This window comes from Anguilla rostrata, chromosome 16 (assembly GCF_018555375.3).
Source record: "Anguilla rostrata isolate EN2019 chromosome 16, ASM1855537v3, whole genome shotgun sequence".
In the NCBI taxonomy this organism is placed as follows: Eukaryota; Metazoa; Chordata; class Actinopteri; order Anguilliformes; family Anguillidae; genus Anguilla; species Anguilla rostrata.
In genome coordinates, this window is record NC_057948.1 from 14110478 (window position 1) to 14135915 (window position 25438).

At 45.6% G+C, this 25438-nt stretch overlaps 1 protein-coding gene across 1 annotated transcript in view; it reads right to left on the reverse strand.

Moving 5' to 3' along the window:
• Positions 1 to 24552, reverse strand: part of LOC135241526 (atos homolog protein A-like) — a 30046-nt gene extending 5494 nt beyond the window's left edge. The window contains exons 1-6 of the mRNA XM_064312008.1: positions 23465 to 24552; positions 5585 to 5769; positions 4941 to 5143; positions 4517 to 4642; positions 2443 to 3958; positions 1530 to 1655 (exon numbers count right to left, since the gene is read on the reverse strand). Of these exons, the coding sequence (XP_064168078.1) occupies positions 1530 to 1655; positions 2443 to 3958; positions 4517 to 4642; positions 4941 to 5143; positions 5585 to 5769; positions 23465 to 23480 (2172 nt within the window). The 5' untranslated portion in view covers positions 23481 to 24552. The remainder of the gene's footprint in view (positions 1 to 1529; positions 1656 to 2442; positions 3959 to 4516; positions 4643 to 4940; positions 5144 to 5584; positions 5770 to 23464) is intronic.
• Between the last annotated feature and the right edge of the window lie 886 nt (positions 24553 to 25438).

Sequence of the window (25438 nt, forward strand, 5' to 3'; positions counted from 1 at the left end):
CGATGGTAAAGCTTAGCTTATGTTGCTTTCATTTGTTCTGTCTGATAGTCTATTGTTACTGCACTGGACAACCTTCTCTAATGTAGCGACGAGGAATGGTTTACACACGGGATGTCTTATGGATATGAATAGTAATGAACGCAGGATATGCACCCACCCTGTCCTTATCTGCTAAACAGGTCACGATAATCTAATAGTGTTTACTACAATTTAATGGTTATAATTGGGTTAAAAACCTGAAATAAATCTTAAGAAAACTACCAACTGTCATTCATGGGGAATATAGCCATAATTTGAATCCAGTTTCCTGGACCTTAAATTTGAAAAACATTATATTAACAGTAAATAAAAATAAATTCACCATGCAAGTACCTTTCCAATTAATATAGTTAATATTCACATGCAATGGATTTGCAGTACTATACTTGAAGAATCAGGTGTTTCAGTACAAATATACAGTTATCATAAATAGATTCCAAATGGTTCAGGCTGTGGTGAAAGCGAACCAATTTCCTGACTCTTGGTATATATTTTTTTCTCTATTTCAGAAAGAGGGTCAGCAATGGGGGAAGTGGGTAAAAGCCCCTGAGAACGTTTCCAGGTATGAATGCAGCAAATAAAGGACACAGTGTTAATATGTGCTACAATAACAAACAGGGCCTAAAAGATGGATGTGAAGGGCTCAGTGTTAGCATATGCTACAATAACAAACACAGCCTAACAACTGCATGTGAAGGCCTCTACTGTTCTTACATACTTAAAGTAGACCAAAACGGATTACTTGGAGAAAATACCTCTAGCATATTAGCTGTGAAATTCTGGGCACTAAACAACATTCAGCTGAAGAGGGTCTGTTATGCATTAACTCTCTGGAACAGGCAAGTGTCTATAAAAAGCTGCATTAGAGTTTGGGCGTCTGCATATGCCTGTCAAATGGAGCACAACAAAAAGCAGGAAACGGAAGTTTTATAAGGGCTTTCTGCCTCTGGATGGTGACAGCTCCAGCAGGAAGTTAGTCAACTTCTTCTGGCCAACTGGACTAAGCTGCATGAGTCACAGGGTCTGACTCGGCTGCACCTGACGGCACCAATAAACCAGGAAAGAAACAGGCATCTCCCCCCGCCTCGCTGCTACACCACTGCGCCATAATGAGGGGATGACTGTGAGTGGTCACAGATGACTCCAAGGCTGAGTCATTAACACAAAACCACAGCAAAATCCAAGTATTGTTCAGCCATATTAGCAGTGTGAAAACAGGGACAAGAGTCTTGGCTAGAGAAAAATATATTCACACCAAATGTGTTTGAAATGTAAGTAGAAAGGACAAAAGAAGTAAAATGTCTGAGACTAATGTGAGTAAAGTGAAAATGGAACTTTCTGGAAAACCCTACACTGATTTTGAGTATGAAGACCTGTGTTAGTTTTTAGTCTGACATCAGTGAGACACAAATGGGAGAGAATGATCAACAGCAGTCTTTGATCAACGCGTAAAGTGACTGAAGTGTGCCCTGTGTGGGGAAGACACTCACAGGACTGGAGAGGAGAGGTAGACCAGTGCAGGGATGGAAAGCGTTTGTTGCCGTCCCATCGATGGAGTGACGATTCTGCTTCTTCCAAATGTTACATGGCTTTGGAGGAACCTGGCCAGTCGCTCTCTGCCGAACAGTGCATGATTAAATCCAAAGCATATCACAACACAACAATAATGTTATACTCTTATAACAATAATGAAAATGTGATGCTGGGGGGCTGCTGGATGGCTCATTCAATGAAGGCACCACACTGTGGTGCAAGGATGAGTCCCACGATCTCGGAACAAGTCCAGACTGCGCCAGTGCCGACTACTCCACACGGCAATGCGTAACTGGTGATTGCCCCGGGGTATGAGAGGGTTCAGTCGGTTAGGGGGCTGTATTTCATGGCTCTCCAGTGACCCCCGCAGGTAAACTGGGTGCCTATGGACAGCATGTCAAAGCTGCATATGACAAGTCTTCCTCTGATTCTACTCTGTACAAGCTTAGCTGTAGTCTGCGGTGTGTCTTGGAAGAGAAATATGGATGTCTACATTCTCCCAATTTGGCAGTGGGGTACAGGTATGAACATGGCTGTGATTGCAGGTAGTTGGACATTCCAAATTACAGTGGGAATTGGACATGTTAAGCCCCACGTTGGGCACCAAATGATTATTCTTTTTTTAAATCGTGATACCGAATTGGCATTTGCAGAATCCTGAGAGGTGTTCAATTATGTTCATGTTCATATACTATCAATGGTTGGAAAATATACTTATAAAACTAAAACATTAAATTAAAAAGCACATACATAGATCAAAATACTCATTACTTGTAATTAAAAACATGTTTGGTCCTCATTGATGAGCTCTGTGATGGAAGTCTCAAATTTACATATTTCAACTTCCTGTTCACAAAAAGTGTGACTCACCAGGATGGTCCCAATCTGTGCTGTTTCAGGGCAGACTCTGAGGTCCCTCTGCAGGCGTGCTGATGTGCTAGAGGCTGAAGGGTCATGGTTCTCATCCTGCAGATGGCTATTAGGTGCACCTGGCTGGCTTTGGACTCTGGAACTCTTGGCTTCTTCAAGGAGGGAGCTGTCGCTGATTTTCAGGCCATTCTGACCCCGACAGTCGGCAGGCGAAGAGTCACAGGTGTCCTTTTTGGCATTTTGTAAACAATGTGAGGTTTTCGGCTCTGGCTCGGCCGTCGAGTCTTCAAGTTTCGCGGGGCCCTGGCTCTGAAGTCTGAGGGAATGGTCTTGTGGGGTGCTGTCGGTCACTTTTATCCCGCCGATTCTTGAGTCTGTGCAAATTTGTGGCGCGCTGTCATCGTTTGCCACATGGGAATCAGAGGCACGGCCCTGGTGTGTAGGACTGCTCTGCTCTGTTCTGCTCTGGGACGTCAGCACGCTGCCCTCTTTGCAGGTCGTGTAGGTGCAATGCAGGGGTTCAGTGCACCTATTCTGCTGAAAACTGTCTTGGATGTCCTGCAAGGCCTCTGATGTCCTGGAACTGTCTGTGGGTTCGGGCAGGAGCAACTTCCTGCAGGCTGCGGGTTTGGGGAAAGACCTCAGCTCACTGTCTGCCCTGGCTCTGCTGTGCAAACCAAGGGGGGTGTCAGAAGGGGAGGAGCCACTACTGCTCTCATGCCCCTGCTCCAGGGGGGAACCATCCTGTGGGGAGGCATGGTCAGGGCTCGAGGAGAGGGGCTCTTTGCACTTTTTAAGGAGGCCGGGGGCTTCTTTCCGCGGGAACCAGGGGGATTTGGGGGTGTGCTCCTCGGGCTTGCTGAACAGGCTGTCGGGGATGTGCGGGGCTGTGGGGTCACAGTAGTTCAAATGCTGGGCGATGCGGGCGATCACCTCCTGTCGTTCCTGGAGCAGGGAGCCAATCAGGGGGCTGGTCTCACCCACGGGCAGTCTGGGACCTGGGGTGGGCATCACCAACGGATCCACCAGGGAGAGGGTCTTAAAAGCTCTGACCGGGAACTCAGGAGCAGCCGTCTTTGACTCCTCTCCGCTGCTCCCTGGTGTCATATAACCCGCTGAGGGCCGGACATCCAGGCTGCTGTTCAATCTGGAGTACAGCCACTTAGCTGCTTTACCGGGAGGAAGGGATTCAGGCAGTTTCTTTGAGTTGATTCCGCCATAAAGAGGAGGGGCTTGGCTCAGGCTGGTGAATGCTGGGTCTTGTGAACGATGCTGGCTGGCTTCAGTGACATCACAGCACTGGATGGGCCTGTCCTCCTGGTCGTAGCCCTTCTTTCCAAAGAGGGACAGGCTGGTGTGGATGCTGCATTTGAGGACCGGGTAGTTGGGCTGTCTGGGGAGGGACTGAACGCGGACGTTGAGGGCCACGCTGTGGGAGACGTTGGGCACGGGGAAGGCGTGCTCGGCCGGGGGCTGGGAGAAATTCCACACCAGCTCCTCATCGGCTGCACTGACCCTGGGACAGGACAAAGAGCCGGGCGCAGAAGCAGTCAGCACAGCCCAACAGACCACAGGAGGGCCAGACAGCCTCCTACATTCACTGCCTGTTTAAAGCATTCACTGCCATGCAAAAGTATTCGCCCCCTTCCTGATTTCCTCCACTACTGAATATTTGTCACACTGAATGGTTTCAGAACTGGAGACAAAATAATACCATTCAGTCTGACAAATATGCAATAAGAGTGTAAATCAGGGAGCGGGCAAATACTTTTACACAGCTCTATACTATGAGCTGCTACCTTAACAATACACTACATCAAATAACTGTCTCGGACAGTGGAAAAGTGAGTAATATTAAACCCGTTGAAAGAGCCTGATTGGCAGTGGCCAATCATCCAAAATGCACATGGTACTTAAAATGCCAAATAATAAATGTTTGCTGAAATTAATTGGATATTTGTTCTAAGTGAAAGACTTGATGGGCTCTTAAATTTAAGAGTCACAAGCTTTTCACTAGCAGCGTCTACGCGGTGGTCAGGCGGCTGTGCAGGTGGGGGGTGTGACCGCGGCTCACCTGTACAGGATGTTTCTGGGGATGATGCCGTGTGAAGCGCTGAGCCAGGCACTGAGCTGGGAGAAGAACACGTACGACCGCACCGCCAACAGCAAGGTCTTTTCCTCGATGAAGCGATCTCCGCTTCTGCTCACCGGCACAAAGGAGAAGCGACTCAGAACTCTTTCATGAACACAGGCCTTTAGAGAATGAACATGACTTCCCATGCTACACGTGTGCCTTTCTCTAAACTCAAAATGAAGGCCATTTCATAAGAATAGGTTAAGTTCCATTTAAAACTAAGGGATGAATAGAGTGATTAGCTGAGTGCACTTGGCCATGGTAAGTTTGAAGGCCACGCCCTCACAGACTCCTGCTGGTGATGGACAGTAGCTCTTGGCATTCCGCACAGTCCCCACACAGAACAGCCAGAGCTGACACTCACTGCCTGGGAACGGGCTGCAGGGTCCATCTCTCCAGCAGCAGCGCGTCCTGTTTGATGGCCGGGTCGCTGATGTCAGTCCCGTCTGTGGTGGGCCCCTCATCACTATAGCAACAGTCAGGCAGCAGCATCACCTCGATCATGACGGGAATGTTGTTCCTCCACAGGAGCATGACCTCCGAGCGCATCCTCCTCGCCTGCCGGCACTGTGGAGACCAGCAAGGCTGCGCTGTTAGCTTTCTTAGCATTGCGCTAAACCAGACATACAGAGCCAAAACAGACACTACAGAGACCAGCAGGGGCTGCGCAGTTAGATTTTTTAACATTGCGCTAAACTAGACACACAGAGCCAAGGCAGAGACTACAGAGACCAGAAGGGGCTGCGCAGTTAGCTTTCTGAACATTGCGCTAACCAGGCCACACAGAGCCAAGGCAGATGATAAAGGATGACAGCTCAGAATGTGCATCTGAGAGCCAGCTGGAAATGCAGAGTGCCCACCATTCATATGTTCACACAAGTATTCCAACAAAACGAGTGAAAGGCCTGAACTTAGCCCTGTTCACCAAAGACGTGGTCATGTTCAGAAACACAGGTGTCTCATTTTAGGCACACCTGCAGCCTGCGCTGTTACCCTCTCCCCTCGTACCTGCGGTAATTTGTCACTGCACTCGTGGCGGGAGTGCAGCGGCTGTGCGGACTGTGCCGGGGGGCAGTGCAGCCCTTCCGTTCGACCCTTCATGGAACATTCCGGAGTGCGGCCTTCCGTGATCAGCAAGGTCAGCAGCACCAGGAACTCCTCGGCATCGTACTCAAAGTACTCCTCCGCGGTATCTGGGGACAGAACGTGCAGATGGACCCGGTCAGAGAGGAGAGGGAACGGGAGGGAGAGAGCCATGGAGAGAGAGACAGCACAGCTGACATTCCTCCAGGTGTCACAACCCAGCTGCTGCTCTCCCGGGCCCCCAGTGTGAAAGGTGCTGTTGACGTAGCTTGTTGCCTTGATACGATTCCAACGGCTACACGTGCCGTGTGACTCCCTTTCCACAGTAACCTTCATCTCCTGAACCCTGGCAAGCGCACAGCACAAACTGTCAGGGTTCAGACAGTCTGCGCTGATCCACATTTTTCAGTTACGTGTAATTCTTCTGAGGTTAAGAGTTTCCAGTCTCAGATGGGATCCAGTCTCTGAACACAGACAATAGGTGAAACCTTGACTACACGCGATTAAAAAAAACATTATTAACAGATGTCATTGAACATTTCTCTATTGTTCACCACCAGAAATATCTTAACAGTTCATAACATCTAAAACATTCTTTCAAATTATTTTGAGAAAATTATTATTTTTTTTAGTGATGTAGAAACAACAGAGTAATTCACAACTGCGACACGTTGACACTGCAGGAATTGTGGCCATCTTCGGCTTATTTTCAGATCCAAGAGAAACCTGTGATTAATTAACACCAATGTGTTCCCCCTCCATTTCCATTTGGAATAAATAGTGAAAATTCCCCGAAAAGCAGGCCAGCAGGGGGAACAGCGGAAGGGCTGTCAGTGTGAAGCGCTGCGGCCTGCGTTCTAACAGCGCGGTGATCAAAAGCCAACGAGGCCGACGGCATGGCCGCCGCCGCGCTTTTCAACGGGGGCTCTCCTTCCTGCGCTGCTGCCTGTAATCAGCCCCTCTGCACACCGTCCATCGCCCAGCCGCAGCCCACATTTAACAGCCTTTGATATCATTTGTCCTGTATTAACACACGCAGCCTCCCTTTTTGTAAAATCAGGGAAGAAGCGCTCAGAGCAATTCCACTTCAATCCACAGACATGGCTGGGGGGCCGTCTGTATGTGCTGCACAAGGGTCAAGGACAGCATGGCATTTAACAAACAATTCAATGAGCCCATACCTGCAGTTCATAGGCAAGATCATTCAATTAATAATTACTGACTGGATAGTATTATTTTCTGGTGAAATATATAATAAAGCTGCCCTTTTTGGTGCACCTATTTTCCATCTATGTGCTGCCAGACAAAATCAGGTAAAACACTACCGTTGACTGTGATTTTTATTACTGTAAGGGAATAACGCTTTGTTGAGAAAACTTTAACCACAGGTAGAGGAAACGCAAGCCATCAAAATCATCAGCTGTACATAATCATGGGTTGAACTGCAGATATCCTTTATTCAAGTAAGTTCAGCTCAACGAACGAGGGAATACATCAGTATTTTACACATAACCTGAATATGGTAAAGCAGGAAAGAAACAGCAAAACTACAGTGAAAACAATAGTGACTGGAAGATGTCCACTTCCAGCATAATGGGTTTAACAGAACAAACCCACATCAACACTGTAAAGCAGATCATGTCACCCTGATCATTTGAGAGAATGATCCAACTCACCGTTCTACTCTTACTTTTAGCCTGTACCCGTCAGCTGTGCTTACTTCACGGTCTAAAGGACTGTTCACACAGGACACAGTGCAAACGTGTTATTTCAGTAACACGGCAACCAAGTTCCTGTTGACTTTGGGTGGAGCATGAAAATATAAGCATGTGTAGGGCCTCAGTGAGCTTGGCTAAAAAGGCCCCACCTACCGACAGCACAACAGCCCCACACCAGGAAGGGAATAAATCAGCCAGGAGACCCACTCTGCAGACTCTGGGAAGTTGTAACTGGATATATATTTTGATCTATAATGTTGTCGGAATAATTAAGTTACCTGGTCCAGGTGGAAAGAAATCCCAATCAAAGTGATTTAAAATAAAGCATTCTTCCGCAAAAACCATAAAATCATTTAAACAACAGTGTTGAAGTATCGTAATGTTAAAATAATGCAGAATGAAGCCATTTCATTAGCTGCTGGATCATGCAGAGGTGTGTCATTTCCTCTTTCCAGTACAAAGCATTTGTTTATGTGTCAGACTGGGTAGGGTTGACAGAGACCCAAAGGGCAGAACACCCAAAGCTATTCGCAGATGAACACCAAAGCCTTGTTATCCCCCAACAAAGGAGACCTTCTTTTGAACATAAGGAGTGGGAGATAGCCTACAGAAAGCACACCCAGTAAAGACCCAGGTCAGAGAGGCCAGGAAGACAGCATGTACGTGTCAACCAACCCTGCTGCTACATCCTCTCCTGAGGCAGGGCTACCCCCCAGCCTCCAATCAATATCTGTATAAATATCTGCACACAGACTTGGCAGCCGTTCAGCAGGGGCCTCCACTGTCTGCCTTCACTAATGCATGGAGTTTTTTTAAATAAATAAACTCTCTAGCCTTTTTTTCCGTAATTGCATTGTTTTCAGCAAAACCAGAGTGACATTTCCTGAAGCTCATGCAGTTTTGCTTCACAGCAAGCAGAGTGTGCTATCTCTGCAGTCGGAGGCCTTCGGGGGCTGCTATTGGCTGGAAGCAGCCCGCACGTGCGGGCCCTGTCTCAGGAAACTCCTCCCACAGGGAACTACTCCCGCGTGCTGCATGCACGTGGTGGAACAGGCAGTCAACAAAGAACAGGGGGAGGAGCAACCAGCTGAAGGCACGGAGGAGGAGGGGGGGAGGACAGAGAGAGAGAGAAACAGAGGGGGAGGGAGAGGGAGCAAGAAAGAAAGCGTGAGCTCGAGAGGGACAGTGAGAGAAACACGGAGAGAAAAACGGCACAAAAACAAAACAAAGCAAAAACAGAACAGAGCTGCTCCCCACTCCGGCTCTGGGGCTCTGAGGCCCCTGCGCTTTCACAGAAGTGGGTTAAAGGGAAGAGCTTTATTAGAGAAGAAAGGAGATGGGCAGGAGCGAGAAAAACATCTCACGGGCTCCAGGGCCGAGAGGAAAGGACGTGGCACAAAGGCTCTTATTCTGCAGGAGTTTTCTCAATGTTTTCACACGGCTGAGACCAGACACCACACAGGGGGTCTGATGAATCGGCTGTGCCACGTAAAGCACAGCTTCATTTGCATAGATATAATCGGAAGCTTTTGTCCTGAAGAGAAAATTCCTCCACTGGGGGCAACATCCACCTGCATGATATGTTTAAGTCGGGGGGGGGGGGGGTAGCAGACCAGGCAAAAACGAACGCGGTGTGAAGACAGACTGGAACTGCCCGGACCTGTCCCAGCCAACCTCTCCCGACTCCGAAACTCACCCGTCAGTGATGACGCGCCCTGGGGGAAGGCGCGTGCAAACGCAGCCGAGCACGCGGGCCGGGGGGTTTAATGGCGCTCGGGCGCTGTGCTACGCCACAGGCGCCGGGGCCGGCGTGCGATTCTCAGCCTCAGGTCTGACTGGGGTCTGTCCCCAACGCCTGAGGGGTGTTATGTAATGAGGGGTCAGTCTGAGAAACGCAGGGCGGAATGATGAGTGGTGGGACTGCGGGGCACTGCAGCTGAGCCGGCGGATCAGCCGGCCGGTCTTAGGGAGCAGCCTGCCGGTCAGAATGAGCATAGAGACATAGCAATATAACTGGATGAGCCCTAAACGTCATGAAGAAAGGCTACAAAGATACTAAGAAAGGCCTTACTGTAAGTCTCTTCAAGGCCATGGAGTTCCCTGTCAGTAGCAAAGTACTCAGGCTCAAACACTCATGTACTGCTGAGAGTTACCATTTGCCCAGAGCCTGCTTGGAGCTAATGTGCACTCATTAATCAGACATTCGTTACAGGAAATTCTGCTGTTCACAGGCATTTGTGATAAAATGCACCGCTTACATAATCCTGTACTCACGTGCTCCATACAGCTGTGTCTTCCCATCATGCTCTGGGAGGCAGACAGACAAGTGTCATGTGCGTACCAGAGCAGGCCATACGTCAATAGATAATGCAGGTCTTGTTTAGGCACACAGCCATAAGATAAGACTATTGAATAATCTGTTCTTACTGTGAACACAATCAATTAGTGCTGTGTGGTTTTTTCCCCCACCGAATCCACATGATGTATAATGATATGGCTGGATTTTTAAAACTTTTATCATTATTATTGTTATTATTACTATTAACCAAGTCTTAATGAAACACAATTGTTCTTTTTTACTTATATTTAATTTGGAGAGGGAATGCATGCCTTAACACACAAATATTAATCTTGCACTTCCTCTACTAGAACGATAAATTTCAATCTCCAGACTGCTGGTGCAAATAAAAATCTTGGAGACCCTGTAAGGTCCAATCTTGGTTCTGACCCAAACACGGAAACAACAGTCATTAGTGAAAATCTAAATTCACCATTATAAATGCACTCCTTATTTTAAAAAATAAATTAAAAAATCAGATTCAGCTGGCTGTAGTTTTAATTACTTTGAAGGCTAAGAAATGACATACTTTAATCACAAGGCAGCTGCTTGGTTCCAAACTAATCTTTTGAACAGATTCTAGGGAGTGCACCACTGTTGATGGCACTGAATCTAATCTTTTGGGCATAGCATAATGTTTACTATGACTTAATCCTAGGTCCTGTGGAGGCCTGTGTTATTCTGCCATAGCCCACATGGTAATAAAATGCCTCAGGATGAGCCAGCCCTTGGAGTGAAGCAGCTCTGTGCACCAAACGAGCAGTTGTGTCTCTAAGCCTGCCATCCCAGAGCGAATAGCTGCATCGTTAGCAGCTGTAATTACTCAGTGTGAAGCCTATGATGCCCTGTACATGTGCCATCTACCCACACAGAGACAAAGCATTGGTGAGAGATTACAGGCAGCTCCTACATGGGAAAGCAGCTTACTGCATGCATCGAAGACATAAATACAAACAGCATCCCCCACACATCCCACCCCAGCCCCCAATGCCCCCCGAAACAGTTACCCACACTGCACAGCGCCGATGCACACCTCTGATAAACACAGAAGCATACTCAATCATTAGGGCTCAGTCTGGCGATCTGGAACAGATGCAGAATACACAATCCAGGTCCCCTTCTACACAATCCAGGGCCCCTTCTACACAATCCAGGTCCCCTTCTACACAATCCAGGGCCCCTTCTACACAATCCAGGTCCCCTTCTACACAATCCAGGGCCCTGTCCCGCTAACCTAAAAGCACCAACCACACGGTCGGCCTCCAGTGCTCCAATTCATTTTACTGACGGCGAGTTGATGCGCAGCCATGTCTCTCCACGGGGGCCACAAACCCAAACCGAGGTTCTGCTGCCATGGTCCCAGACTGCTACCACACTCGCCATGATCCAGTCCAGACTCCGTTCCCCCGTCGCCCCAGACAACCACAAAAAATCTGACTGTCAGTGTTCCAGAGTCTTTGTCGAGACTCTGAATTCTGATACCAGCTTTTTACATCTGCTATCATTGAGAAGAATGCAAGGGTCAAACAGCATAAGTGTTTTTTCGTTTTGTTAAAAAAAGAAACATTTCTGTTTCAGCTGAAAATGAGCCCAGTTAAAATCTGGCTTCCACTGTCATAAACACACAGGATTAAAAACAAACACAAACCAGCCAATGGACTCTTCACTGAAAAAAACAGCTTGTGAAATACAGCCCAGTTCCAAACTGACTTATCTTATGACCATGTAAGTCCACCCCAGAGACGCACCACGTCCAGGAATTTCACCCTCCGGCACAGATGCCCTAGCAGGAAAACAGCAGCACCCTGGAACAGGTGAAGAGGGCCTGTCCGACCCAGCAAGCACCTGGAGGCGTACAGGCGGTCAAGGGGGGGGGGGGGGACAGCGAGGGCAATTTGTCTGGTCTAGTCAGGACAGGACAAAGGCGGCAAAGATCACTTGTGACCAGGCCTGGTGTAAATATAAGTCTCCCTTTTCACTCTCAACCCTAATAACTATGTCCAGCACAGGTGCTTATAAACACTGTCATACAAAGCAACTCCACATCTGAGTCATTATGGGAGTTATTTAAAGAAGATCCTTCCAGTGAACTCCATTCCGAGAAGCACCCTGAGAAGGCCTACATCGGATAAACAGCAAGGCTAACATGCTAATATGCATTAAAATGTGCATTTTTCTATGACGTGAAACATGCGCAAGGAATTTAGCAGAACAAAAGAACTAAAGACCGAAACTCTTTCTTCTCTTTCTTGAATGGGTAGTCAGTCTTCTGACTCACCCACACCTCACAATGCACGGATCGAGCAGCGCTTCAGTGACAAAAGCCAGAAGCATGTGTCTATGAGGGGTGCCTCTTATTTACGCAGTCTTATTTAATATATGCAAGAACTGGCTTACATTTCTTTTGTTTGGGCTGACTTCAAGATTCCAAACAAAACAATGGAGGAAATATTTGTGTGTTAAATTGGTGTCAGGTAAGTATCTCACCGGGCAAGCTGTACACAGAGAAAAATGTGACTTATTAACATTCCCGATCAAGGACAGTCTTTAATCCCTGTATTGCTGAGGTGATGATGGGCAGGTTGATCAGGACATTTATGGTAGCGTCAGACAAAGTAAGGGGGTGGGGGAACTACGATGTCACTGATATCAATGATGTCGCTGATGCTGATGAGCAATAATGAAGCAAGCACACGGTGTGGTGTTACAGGAACAGCACAAAGCCGTTCCCTTCAGTGGATTCCTGACCACCTGGGGGGAGACGTCTGTACAAGACGCTTTGCCACCCAGCATTATCCTCACAGTGACACGGGGTCTCGGTTCGTTAAAGCGATCAGGGAGGCACAATCGCATCTGAGATGAGGCTCAGTGCTCAGCTTCTGCTCGTCCAAAAAGAGGAAAAGAAACAGAGAGATCTGACCCATATAAAGTTAAGCAGGCAAAGGGCAAGATGGATGCTCAGACAGGACAGAATCATGTAGCGAGAGAGAGAGAGAGAGAGAGAGAGAGAGAGAGAGAGAGAGAGATAAAACAAAGAGGGTGGGTCTGTTTTCAGCTCCTGCTCCCTGGAGTCCTTATCTCAACCCGAGTGTCTCTTGCAATCAGCTGCAGAGTTCTGCTTCAGGCCCTTTTCAGGAAGGCCATGACATCACACCCAGATACAAAACACATACACACACACACACACACACACACACAGATATAAAACACACACACACACACATGCAAAACACACACACACACACACACATATAAAACACACACACACACATGCAAAAACACACACACACACACACACCACATATACAACACACCGGCACAAAAACACATCCATACCAAGCCATGCACACATACACACGCATCTCTGCCTAACCTCACTACCCTCTGTTCTACCACACCTCTCCCCACTTCCCTTGTACAAGGCTCCTACTTGTCACATACTCATCTGACAAGGCTCACCCTCATACTACTCCACACAAATATCACAAATAAAGGACATCTCACTACCCCTGGTATGGGCTGTCGTTACTACACCCTGGCGAGGACTGGCCACTGCAGACAGCTATTACAGCATACAATGTGCTTAATTAATCAGGGCAGTAACTTCCATGGCTGCTCTGGATTACACATATCTTATTATTTTTCAATGAAGTGCCTTGCTGTTTTCATTTAATACAAACTCTGTAGCTCTGTAAATATTAAACAACTGCCAAGTGATGCCAAATCCAGATGAATGTTTGATGAAACAGCCACTGGCTGGTGTTCTTTGTTGGCCTTGTGAAGGAGTGGTGTATATAAAACAGGAAGAAGGGAACTCGTAGTACTTGGCTGTTTTTATTCAGTCTACCCCCCCCCCCCCCCAGCTGGACTTTGGCAGTACTGCTGTAATCTGAGGTGTCCAGATGTCTACACAAGTCCTCATGTTCCTTACTGCTATTGCACTGTTGTTGCAAGACAAGGCACGGGATCCTTGCCTTTCCCCTCACCCCATACAAGGAAGGCAGACTCTGAACCCACATAGCAACAAGCCCTGCAATCTGATTGGCTAGGGGCCCCCAGAACAATTTCCTGTCTGTTTGGCAGCACAGGCTGGGACTGTAACTCTTCTCTCAGCTCTTGTGAACTGAGAGAGAACTCTGTGCCTTGATTGTACAGCATGCCATTTTTTTCTCATTAAAAAGTTTAGAAAATGTAGGGATTTTGGGGGAGGGCATTTTAAGGAGGAGTTTGTTATGAAAGTGATATTTCTTTTCAGCTATCTGAATTATGGCCATTTTAAAGCTGGTAAAAGATTTTAATCATCTTGATGAAGTTACACTATTGTTGCATTACATAAGAACTATAAAACGGCTTTGAATTAAACTTTTGTGACTTGATAAATTGTCACTAGACCCCCTACAGTGGTTGTGTGCAGAAATACTGTAGTTTTTGCGGACAGCTGTATAGGACCATTAACCAGGCCACACTGTGAAGATTTCAGTTATTCACAACTACGAAAGACAGCAGCCATATAAAATGTGTCTGTGTGTAGCCCAAAAAGCTTTGCACCATTTTCATAAGCCAGGAACAACTAAGAGGACACAGTGTTCCAAACTCAGTGTTCTGATGCTACTGACATTAATGGGGCAAAAGAGAAAGAAAATAAACAAAAAGGAAGCTTTAAACCCTCAGACTATAAGCCATCCTCTCTTGTCATTATGCATTGTGTCATTAACATGTTCTCTGCCATAACAGGATAAACGGGTTGGCGTCTGACACAACCACTGCCGTGACAAAGGCTGACTGCAGAGATACCACATTTCCATCTTTGGGAACCTCTGTTACGTGATGACTAAAATAGCATCCATTCAGCTCACAGTACTGTAAAAATAAACAGACTATAGGTTAATGTGACCAACCCATGAATCACTGCTGAATTAACGCAGGCCAAACAATGCGTGACCAGCCTCTGCGCGACCAGCCTCTGCGCGTCCAGCCTCTGCGCGTCCAGCCTCTGCGTGACCTCTAAGGGCCACAGCGCATGAGCGGCAGGCCCCTGGGAAAGAAGGGCCGCACTGTTTGCTCACTGTGAAGGTTCAGCGCTTGGGAACACGTGCCCCACACAGTAGCCCCCCCTCCAGCGCACAGCCGCGGCCGGCCCGCGCGCATTAAATCACGTCAGACCCCGGGACTCCGGCCTGCCTGAGTTACATCACATCAGACCATACTGTACGTTTCCACCAGCCCCCGACAGAGAATCCTTTTTGTTTTCGCTCTCATTCCCGTTACATAACTCTGCCTGGTCCCAGGCACATGGCAGTAATCCCCTGCAGGAGCGGGGCAGGAGCGGGGCTGTGTTCTGCGTGAGAGCCACGACTGCAGCGGCACTCCGGGACTGCTTCACACTCCCCGCGTTTCAACACTTTCCATGTGTTCACTCCGCTAACACACTCACGCCGCCTGTGCCGGGTTACATAAAGCGAGCTGTCGATGGTGCACTTATGTCTTAGCGAGGGTTTAGGGAGGCAAAATGAAACAGAGAAACCTCCACAGGCATTGAAATGGCAGCCAGCACATGTGGTGTGTCAGTCACTGAAAATCCACGAAGCATCAAAGCTTTGTCTGAATTTGTGTTGCATGCAGGATACGTGTAGCAGGCAAATGTAAAGAGGGAGAGAGTACAGCTCCTGCGGGGGTGCAAAGAGGGATTACCGGTTTCAGGATCCCATGCCAGCTTCGGCTCGTATTTAATTAGCCCAATCATTTATCTGATCTGACATTTTCATAGTCATGTGCGGCAGCTGCAGTCTGTACATGTATCCCTGGTGAAAACGTTCACTGTGGTGCAATGTAATGCTGCTGTATACGGCCGTTCACAATACCAAGCCTGGATGATTGTGAAGAACTGTGCTGTGCACCCCTGGCCTACTTCATGCCATTCATTATTGAGCATTGTACGTTACAGGCAAAGAGTTCAGTTAAAACTTGTAAGGAAAACAAAAACAGAATTTGTGGCTAACGGGAGCTATAGATTATGCTCCAAAAGACAGGATTTCAAGTACCATTCGCTCTTTAGGTAGGAATTGATTGATTAAATGGGTAAATCAAGGGTTTTGTCTACAGTCCACTTTGCATGCAAATAGATTTGATCGATTGTGTTACTGGAGCTACCCGAGCAGTTTCAAAAGCCCTGAAGGGGGTGTGAAACACAGGTTACCATTATAACCCAAAGTCAGAGAAACAGAGCTATGATGGAAGGGTGCATTATACTGTGTCATTCACAGTTACATCCTTCATTTTGGCCTGCTTTTGCTCTTTTAAACTAAGAATAGGACACGACATACATCACAGAACAAATATACTTGTTTGCTATGCGATCACACCTACGGCAGTTTCAGCTGGTTGGTCCATTTAAGCCGCGTTTCCACCAAAATTACCCGGAACTTTCAGTCCCAGGAACGACTTTACCAGGAACTAAAAGGTTCCTTCAGCCAATGGTTGTCTGCGTTTCCACCGGGGTCTAAAGTACCGCGAAGATTAGGCAAATTAGCCCACTGACGTTGTCGTCGGTCCATCTGTCATATGATTTTTCTGTAACCCCATACTACCACCGAAGTAGCCTACATTATTTTCTAATAACCGGGGCAGCCCGGAGGGGTTTATTCTACTTATATACAACGGGTTACCAACAATGACTCTATATATGGTTACTTTTGTATTTATTGATTTTCATATATCCTCTCAAACACATTCATTAACAGCAGAAAACATGCACACGTTGTAAACAATTTGCTGTTTTATTGCTTTCTCGTTGTCAATTCCATATAGGCTAATCGCAAAATGACAAGAATAGAACGAAAACTTGGACTTGCGTGAAAATGTAAATTAGTAGTGGTACAGCCACCGTTTGCTTTCCTTCGAAGTTACTGCTAGCCGAGCAGCGAAGTGTGCCCTCCAGATGCGAACCATGCACCATAAATGAGTCCATAGTCTTCCTGGTCTTTTCGTGGAATTGAAAAATGGCAGTAAAATTGAGTAAAATTACGGCAGTCTGAAAAAGCTAAAGCGAAGATTACTAGAATTAACCTGTTATTTTACCCGGATAAAAAGTGCGGAAGGTGATTTCCAGTTTGCTTGTACTGTATCACCAATGTTAATTATGCAGAACTACCGCATACCTCACATAACTGTATCAAACGTTTTGAGTCAATTACAACGGGCTAACAAAGAAAATCCGGAAGAAAATATTCAGCAACCGAATTAATCCGTTTGAATGTTTTTTTAGCCTACATAATATGCTGTCCCAGCACGAATGCTTAGCATTTTATAAAACGAATACTAAAGCAAGAAAAGAACAGAAGAGCACACGTTATAATTCCAAGACGTTGACAGGTTATAACCAAAAGTAGGCTACTGCGCCGCATAACATACAAGTTTGATTTGAAGTTATTATGAAAATAAATTGGTTTGCCGCTGCATATTTTCAAACATGGCGGGTAATGGCGGAAAATAAATACAACACAAATGCTACGAGTACTCGACCAATCAGAAATGTTCAGCGCTGCAAGCTCCACCCAAAAGGTTCCTGTACTTTCGGAAAGTACTACCCTCCGAGCAGGAACGTTTTGGGGGGTAAAACAAAGCCCCCAGAACTAAATTTAGACCCTAGTTCCTGCGGTGGAAACGCACTGAGTTCCTCAAAAGGTTCCTAGTTCCGGGGTATAGTTCCTGCGGTGGAAACGCGGCTTTAGTTGCCATTCAAAACGGAAGATGACGTTACATCGAATGAAAAAGAGAACACATCCAAACAAATGTAATTGCATAATGCAAAACCCATGCCAGAGGTGCCGTGGGGACACCAAAGCTTAGTTATCACACCCAGTCAGAACACGGACAGGAACTCTCTGTGACGGCGAGAGAGAACACGGGGCAGCCAGCAGTAAGGGTGGGGAGCCTGTTCTTTTTTTAATGAGGGCGACTGCGCACTCGTCCCGGCCTCGCAGGGTGAGGTGAAGTAAAGCTGGCAGCGGGAGAGTGTGCCGTCAGCCAGGCACATAAGGCCAGGGCCGGCTGCACCCTGTGGGCTCATCCTCCACAGTGTCCTGAGGAGCCCCAGCACCGAATACGTAAATACCTCCACTCTGAACCCAGCTCTACCGCACACTATCCACTTTAAACTACCGGACCTCTGCTCATGTGTCGAACGTTTATTCAAGGACTTGCCGATCAATCCGGTTAGCTCTTAGATAACCACAAATACGTGCTCTGTTGCCTATAGGAATTACCTTTAGAAATGATATTTTCTGGATGGACTGACTGATGGAGACAGAAAGAGAGGCAGGCATGAATGTGCGAGCACCAGGGAGCTGAAGCTACACCACTTCGGACAAGCCTGCATTCTGCACTAGACCAGCCTGCATTCTGTTAAAATCAGAATCCCGTTTTTAAAATCCCTTTGGCATCGTTTAAATGACCTTCACTGAGTTAGAGATGATAGACTGGAGGGAGACACAAGGCTTCCTCCAGACTCAGGCTGGGAGAACCACGCCCTGGACCGTGTGGGTCAGAACCAGCGCTGTGGCAAGGTTCTGACCCACAAATGGAGCCTAGAACAGCGTGCGGCTAACGCACTAAAGCTCGGGCCAATTATGTGTTCTGTGGTGCCGATGACAAATTGGTGGTGTGATTCAGCCTTTGGAATCAATGGACTATTCCAAAGTGTACCCAAGTGCAGAGGCTGTTTATAAGTGCGGGTGCCAACACGAGCGAAGACACTTCCACACTACGCATCTGGATTTATGTAACCCCAAACAAGTCCTTGAGCACAAACGATGAATAATGTCTGTCCCCTAGGGCTCTGTGCCTGATCTATAAACAGGACCACATTTGACAGTCCTAAAGCAAAATCACAGCCATACTGGCCATTGTGAAAATCAGCCCCAGCCTTGCATAACAGCTGTGGTGGGGACAAACAGTGGATCCTCTTACAGCACCGGCCTCCGTTGCAGTTGCTGGTTCTGTTTCACCATGGCTTTTAAACCAGAGCTGAGTGGCACGTAACAAAAGGCAAACACACTTTGCATGTGTGAGAAAAGACTGTGTGGAAACTCTTAAATGCGAAAAGAGTGAAGATTAGCACACAATGCCCCTGTCCTTGCTTCAGCGGAAGAGTGGAAAGAGAGCGCTAACTTTAGCCTGCTTCTCTCCATAGAGACGTGACACCTGGTGCTGTGCTTTCAGCCTCACAAGGCCAGGCACACAGCACACAGCGTGTTCATCTTTAAAGTTACAACACTATTTCTCTGAACCAGGTTTTAAATGCATGCTATTTTATAGTTCATGATAAAACTATAAAATGCCAGATCGCAAAAAACTTTGATCTTCATTATAAGAAATTCTTACAGTTCTTCCTGTAATTCCTTTTGTGACTGACTCCTAAATGTGCACTGTTATCCCAAACATTTTTTCGGTCATTCTGTCAGCTGACCCAGGACCTGTGTCCATTTCAGTCACACATGAAGCGTAAACCTCAGTGTCTTGTCACATAAGACCTCTGAGTTTAACTGTGTCCAACAGTGCCCAACCAGTCCATATTCTGTTAATAACTACTTCCTCAAAGATCACGGAACTGGAAGAAACACTGTCTCCCATAAACATAAACAAGGTAAACAGGTGTAGGCTATATGTGAGCACCCAAAAATACTTAATGAACGGATAACTTAACATAAATCTAATTTCCTGCTGCATTCGAGTACATTGTGTTACGTAGCAAACTCACATAGTACAAAGTGAACAAAATCCAAGGTCAGAGATGCACTCCAGAAACTTTCCATTGAGTCTTATGCTGCCACAAGTGTCACTGGCTAATGTATAATGCTAATCTTAGATCGCTTGGAAAAATAAAACTGGAAAAAAGCTAAATATTAAGCGGCAGAAATTAAATATGGTTTAGGAAAAATACTCTGAAATGAAAGCAGTCGTGCACAGTTGCCCCTATTCCAAAACAAACTGCTCCTGCAGGGTTTCCATCTATATCCACTTGGCCCCCACTCCAACCCTTGGGTTGTGAGGGCCAGTGTTTGGTCAGACATGTTCTGTGCAGAACAGCGTGACTTGCAAGCCCAGGCCTCATAATATTCAAGGAGAATCCTGCAGGCACAGAGGGTAGAGGGTCCTGCAGGCACAGAGGGTCCTCAGATGCTCCAGCTGTGGTCCCTCATAAATACCTGTCCCCATTCAACTTTCACAGCCAGGCTTTAGGGATGGAGGCTGTGCTGGAAATTTAGTCAAGTGACAACCATATGTCTGGATTAATCCCGATGACGGGAGACCTGCCTGCCATGTGACGACCTGTTTTGACAGCTGCTGGAGATGCGCGCACAAAAGACCTGTATCAGAGCGGAGCAGGAGCCCAGCTTGCATTAGGCCTACATAAGAAAAGTATAAACCTGAGCAATGCTGCTGCAGTCTCCCCACGTCTGACTGGCATTTTCCAATGCAGAGCAGACAATTCATCGTTTGTTTAAAACCAACCTCTCCATTCCCCCACAAACCTTTTCATTTACACAACAGCAGTAGGAGTTGGCCTACTTCTCTGCCAAAAAAACTAATTTGTTTTTAAATTGACTCTGACCCTTTGTCTATACCAATCAAGGCACTGTTTACAACATTTAGCCTATGTGATTGCACACAAATACAAAATCTTTTCAACTTCTGGTTAAACAAAACAAAAAACTAAATTTTGCTAGCATTAATCATATGTGGGGAAGCTGGATTATAGCCAAAAAATACTTTTCAAACATTACGCTAGTACAGTGCATTGTAAGACCCTAACACAAGGCATCATATGATTTTTTTGTTTCTCTGGGTCAAACTGCAGTAGAGAGGTGACCTGAAATACAGTATATAGCCTACATGGCACACCCAATTTGACAAAGTGAAATGGGTCACCATCCCTCATTTGAAAGGTAGGTGAAAAGTATCACCTTAAGAGTGATGCCCACAATAATGTCCCAAAATCCACTAATTCACATTGGGACACACAGAAGAAGGGAACTGGGAAATCTGAATGTTGAGCACAGCTGAAAACAGTCAGCAGACATTTCCTCCTCTCAGGCTTGACTCTCTCCACCAACAACATCAGCGCCTGCAAATGAGTTCAATCGCTCACTGCAGGACACTCCAGCGGAACATCCAGTTTCTGGTTGAGAAGGAAACGACTTCATAACAAACAGAACTGAAATCTCGGGCCAGTGAAAATGGCTTTTGTTCGCAGCTGACTTTGTTTAGCTATTCAGCGCAATGCTGACAGGTTTTCACAACCTCGCAAGCTCTGACTAAGGCTGACATCATTTGTTTAAACTGACAAGCGCTCTCTCCCAGCCTCTCTAAGGTAACACCTTCTCCACATGGTCTCCACTCGTTAGTCATCGTAAACAGTCAGCTGAAACACACATTGTGCCCAGTGACGAACAACAACAACAGGCTTCTGCTTCTAGCATGAGTAAAGACTCAGGACATGGATATCACAATAATGGCTAACACTTCTTAAAAGCCATAAAGTAGATAAGCTTCCTCCGTGAAGAATAATAACACAGGTCACTGTACAAAAGTTATCGAGATGAGAAATTTTAACAATGATCGAGGTATGACATGTTATTCTACTGAGACAAATGACATCTTACAAGGTGGAAATGTAAACCTAAGAGGCTTTATTACTTTTTTTTTTTTGCTCATTGAAACACTTTTGCTTTTAGAAAATAAAATAAATAAACTTTATGCCTCAAATAAAGATCAAGCTTTCATTTGGATTTCCTACAAACATCCTTTTTAAGGGTTTTCATGAGATGTCAGCTAGACCAGAAGAATCCACATCAGGTGCTGTGAACTGTAAGGTTATCTCTGTCCCACACATGTTAATGGCTCTCCCCCATTAGCATGTGTGGGACACATCACTCAGCTGGAGGGATCAAACTCCGCTGCACTGCTGAAGGGGGTGGGGGTAGGGATGTGGAGTGGCTGGTCTGAAAGTCATCAAATTATAAACGCTCTGGTCTTTAACGTAACGTTCACAGCACCTGCAGACCATGGTTACACAAGCAGCCACATACTGTACCAACCACACTAATAAGTGAGACAAGAAAAGAGTCCAAGAAAAGCATGGCTTGCTGTTCCAACTTAGGGAACAATATGTTCCAAATAGCAAGGGTGCAGAGCTCTCCTGAGCACAGTTTCAACTGCATTCAGGACTTTTATTAATAGAACCAAGCAAAGGAACCATCCAAGAGCCTAGTGAGGAAGAATCTCAGAGAGCAATACCGAGCTGGTTTGAAATGAACAATTTAAAAATACCACTGATTTCACATAAATAAAAAAAACTAAACACTACCATGCATCCTGGATAGGGAGCACTGCAACCGTGACCCACACTTGCCTGTTCAAAATGACATTGCCTCTCAGCTTAGATGCGATAGGCTGATGGCCTGAGCATTGCTATTTTGGGCGAAATCTTTGTCAGGGATAACATGATCAAATTTCAGTCATTTGTGTGGAAATATTTCCATGTGCAAATTTCACCATTTCAAGATTCAGCAAAATGTTTGACAACATAATGGCAACCTGCACGTGCTTATTTTGTGGAAGAGATAACCATCATGATCATGCAGAAGTCATAAAACTTTGAACAGACCCCTATGATCACATGAAAACAGGAGTCTGGAAGAAGCGCATCTGCTTTTGTGTTGGGGATCTCTCTATAAAGTTCCAAGTTTAGTAAAACACAGACCTATCCTACATGGATTCAATTCACAAATATGACCTAAGTGACTTCACAGTATTCCAAAGTTTTGAATGCATTTTCAAGTTGCATCACATCTTAACCAACATTAACATACTTTAATATGACAATGGTGTTATACGAATCAATGTATTACGCAATAACAACCGATCAAAATTTAGTTGGCTCCAGTTTGCAGGCCTACATGTCAAACATCTTGATGTTTGTATTCCTAACAAAAATAAATAAATAAAATTTACAGAGAGAGAAAAAACTGTCCACATAGTATGACAATCACGTTTAAATCTGAGCAAGAAGCTGTCTTTCAGCATTTCTGACCTGTGTAATTCAGTACAGTGTCATTCAAAAACAAAGCCTAAGCAAAATGGTCAGAGAAGGTAGGGTACAAAACAACGTAGCTACTATTAGAGTTCAAAGGGTGTAGTATATTTAGCAAACTTAACGTTAAAATCATACATCATCTTGCCTGCATTGCGAGGAAACGCAACACAACGGTTACATTGTGGCTCAAAGAAGCATGTAACTCAGCTGTTCAACTGAGGAACTGTAGAAAACACCACGGCAAACCACCTTTTCTCCACACCAGACGAGAAAAACACGCGAGGATTTACACTAATATGAGCATTTACACATGAACATATTTGACTCTTTTCATGTTTACCTTGCCCTGAACGTTTAAACGATTACACGTATTATGTCCTCATTTTGTGTAACGGTAAGAGCCCGATTCGATGAAAAGGGTTTTTATTATGGACACAATTGGGGGGGAATAGTTAAATCAGCTGTTACATCATTCGATCCCTTCATATATTTCTCCAAGGAAACCCACACACAAAAAGGCATTCCTAGACAGACCGTGTCGAATATAATAAATGCAAGGTGTCCAACCAACAGTCACCTATTAGTCACACAGCAAAGGTCAGATGTCTGTAAATAAAATCTGTAACAGCGAGCTAGTGCCATGATGTATTTACCTCGATCTGGCTTCATGTTTGCCACTGTCGACGTGATGTCCTCTAAAATAGCTCTTCCGCCTTCGGTAGCCAGCTATACTCTTTTTTATTTTTATTTATATATATATTGCCTGCTGAGTGGACACTAGCAACCCCATAGAAAACACACAAACCACATATGGTACAAAATAAAAACCTACGATCTTCACCTAGTATAGAATGTCTGTCTCGACCCTGGCAAACCTATTATTAACTATCTCTCGCAAACAAAGCAAGCTTTGGTTGTTAGTGACACACTCTCTAGTCCGTGCATTATCCTGTTACAAGCTGTCTAGCTTTCTAACATTAACAGTAAATAATGAAATTAGATCGCTAAACGTCTCAAACAGCGAATACCACCTGAACCCAAACTGATCTGTACTCGTCACGTTCATTCATGTCTCATTTCCTAGCCAGCTGTCGTTACCAACTTAACTGTGAAAGCTAGCAAACTAACTCCGTTAGTCAAGCAGTGGTGCATCTAACTACCATCAAAGATGCCCCAAACGTCAGGTAGAATGAACTCCACAACTCTGGTAACAGAGTCTCTTCAAACCCTCCTGCTAGTCAAACAAAGCAATCATTTTATACAAAAAAGAGGTGCTATGTTATTTTACACATAGCTGGCCAGCCATCACCTTCCTCGTTAGTCTAGATAACCAGTCTAACGCAGACATTCATCGCTCGTCCACCTAGCGTTGTCACCTAGGGAAATGTCCATCTGTCTTCTCTATAAGCTCCCATTTCAAGACTAGCTAGGTAGCCATAACCCTCGACTGTCGCCCGTAATCATCAGCTAGGCAGCCAGCGTTAGCCCGCTACGTTGATGATAGTCTACACTCAATAATGACCTCGAAACTCCGAACTAGCTAACCTCGCTAGCTCGACAATGGAAAAGTCTTAAAGAATTCATTTACTGGACATTTCTGCTTTCGCTATAAAGCTATGCGTTCGCAAAAACGCCTCATACTCCTGTCTTCGAAAGCATATCTCGCAAAGTGTTTCCCTCGCTCAGCCCCCGTCTCACACTGTTCCTTCTCTGGTCCGAGTTGCTCCATCGCTTGTCAAAACAGACGGAGGCAGGCTTTCAGTCACGTGTCCCAACAATAACTCGCCTACTCGTCACATCCTAACTCAGCCCTGGCGTGAACTTTCTGTCATAGAAACCACACAACTTTGTATTTCTTATTGACTGTGCACAAACTACTTATATTTCCGAGTGGAACGTAGTGTGATTTGAATGCTAACTGATTAACGAAATGTACAGAGCAAAAACGGGAATGGTGTGGTTCGCTGAGTATAGCCACATTGACATGCTCTTGTGCTCGTGCACGCAGCATCATGTCCAGTTCTTACTAGAGAAAAACCCAGCCTATTACTTTTGCAAGTGCACCTATCCCTTTAGGTAGCCTAAGCATCATCTGAAAAGAAGATGCATAGGCATCAGTATTCCCCATGCTCGAAAATCATTAAACATGAAGTTTTTAAGAACATGACACAAGTTATAAGTGCCAGTTTCCACTTATATTCTAGCATCGTAGTCTATATGAAAAAATTAATGGCGTAACACAAAAACGTACACATTTCAGCTGTTTGCAAGATACGCGCTCAAATGTCAGGAAGAGGTATTTCATACAAGGTCATACCTCCATGTAATTAATGTAACTATGGTTCCAATACAAAATGAAAGTCTGTTGTGCATATACTGCTCGAGATATTTAAAATATTTAATTAATTTAATTAATGCTTGTAAACCCGATTTGTTGATATAGGCTACTTATAAAATAATGTTGGTTTATAATAAAAAGTATTGAATTGTCATCTCAAGGATGTTAAAATGTGGTGCAAGAGAAAAAGCTGTTGCCATTAGTCAGTAAGAACGTCCGCAGGCCATATAGCCTATAACAGAGACGTCTTGCTCTGTCTATCGTTGCGTACATGCACTTCTTCCTTTTG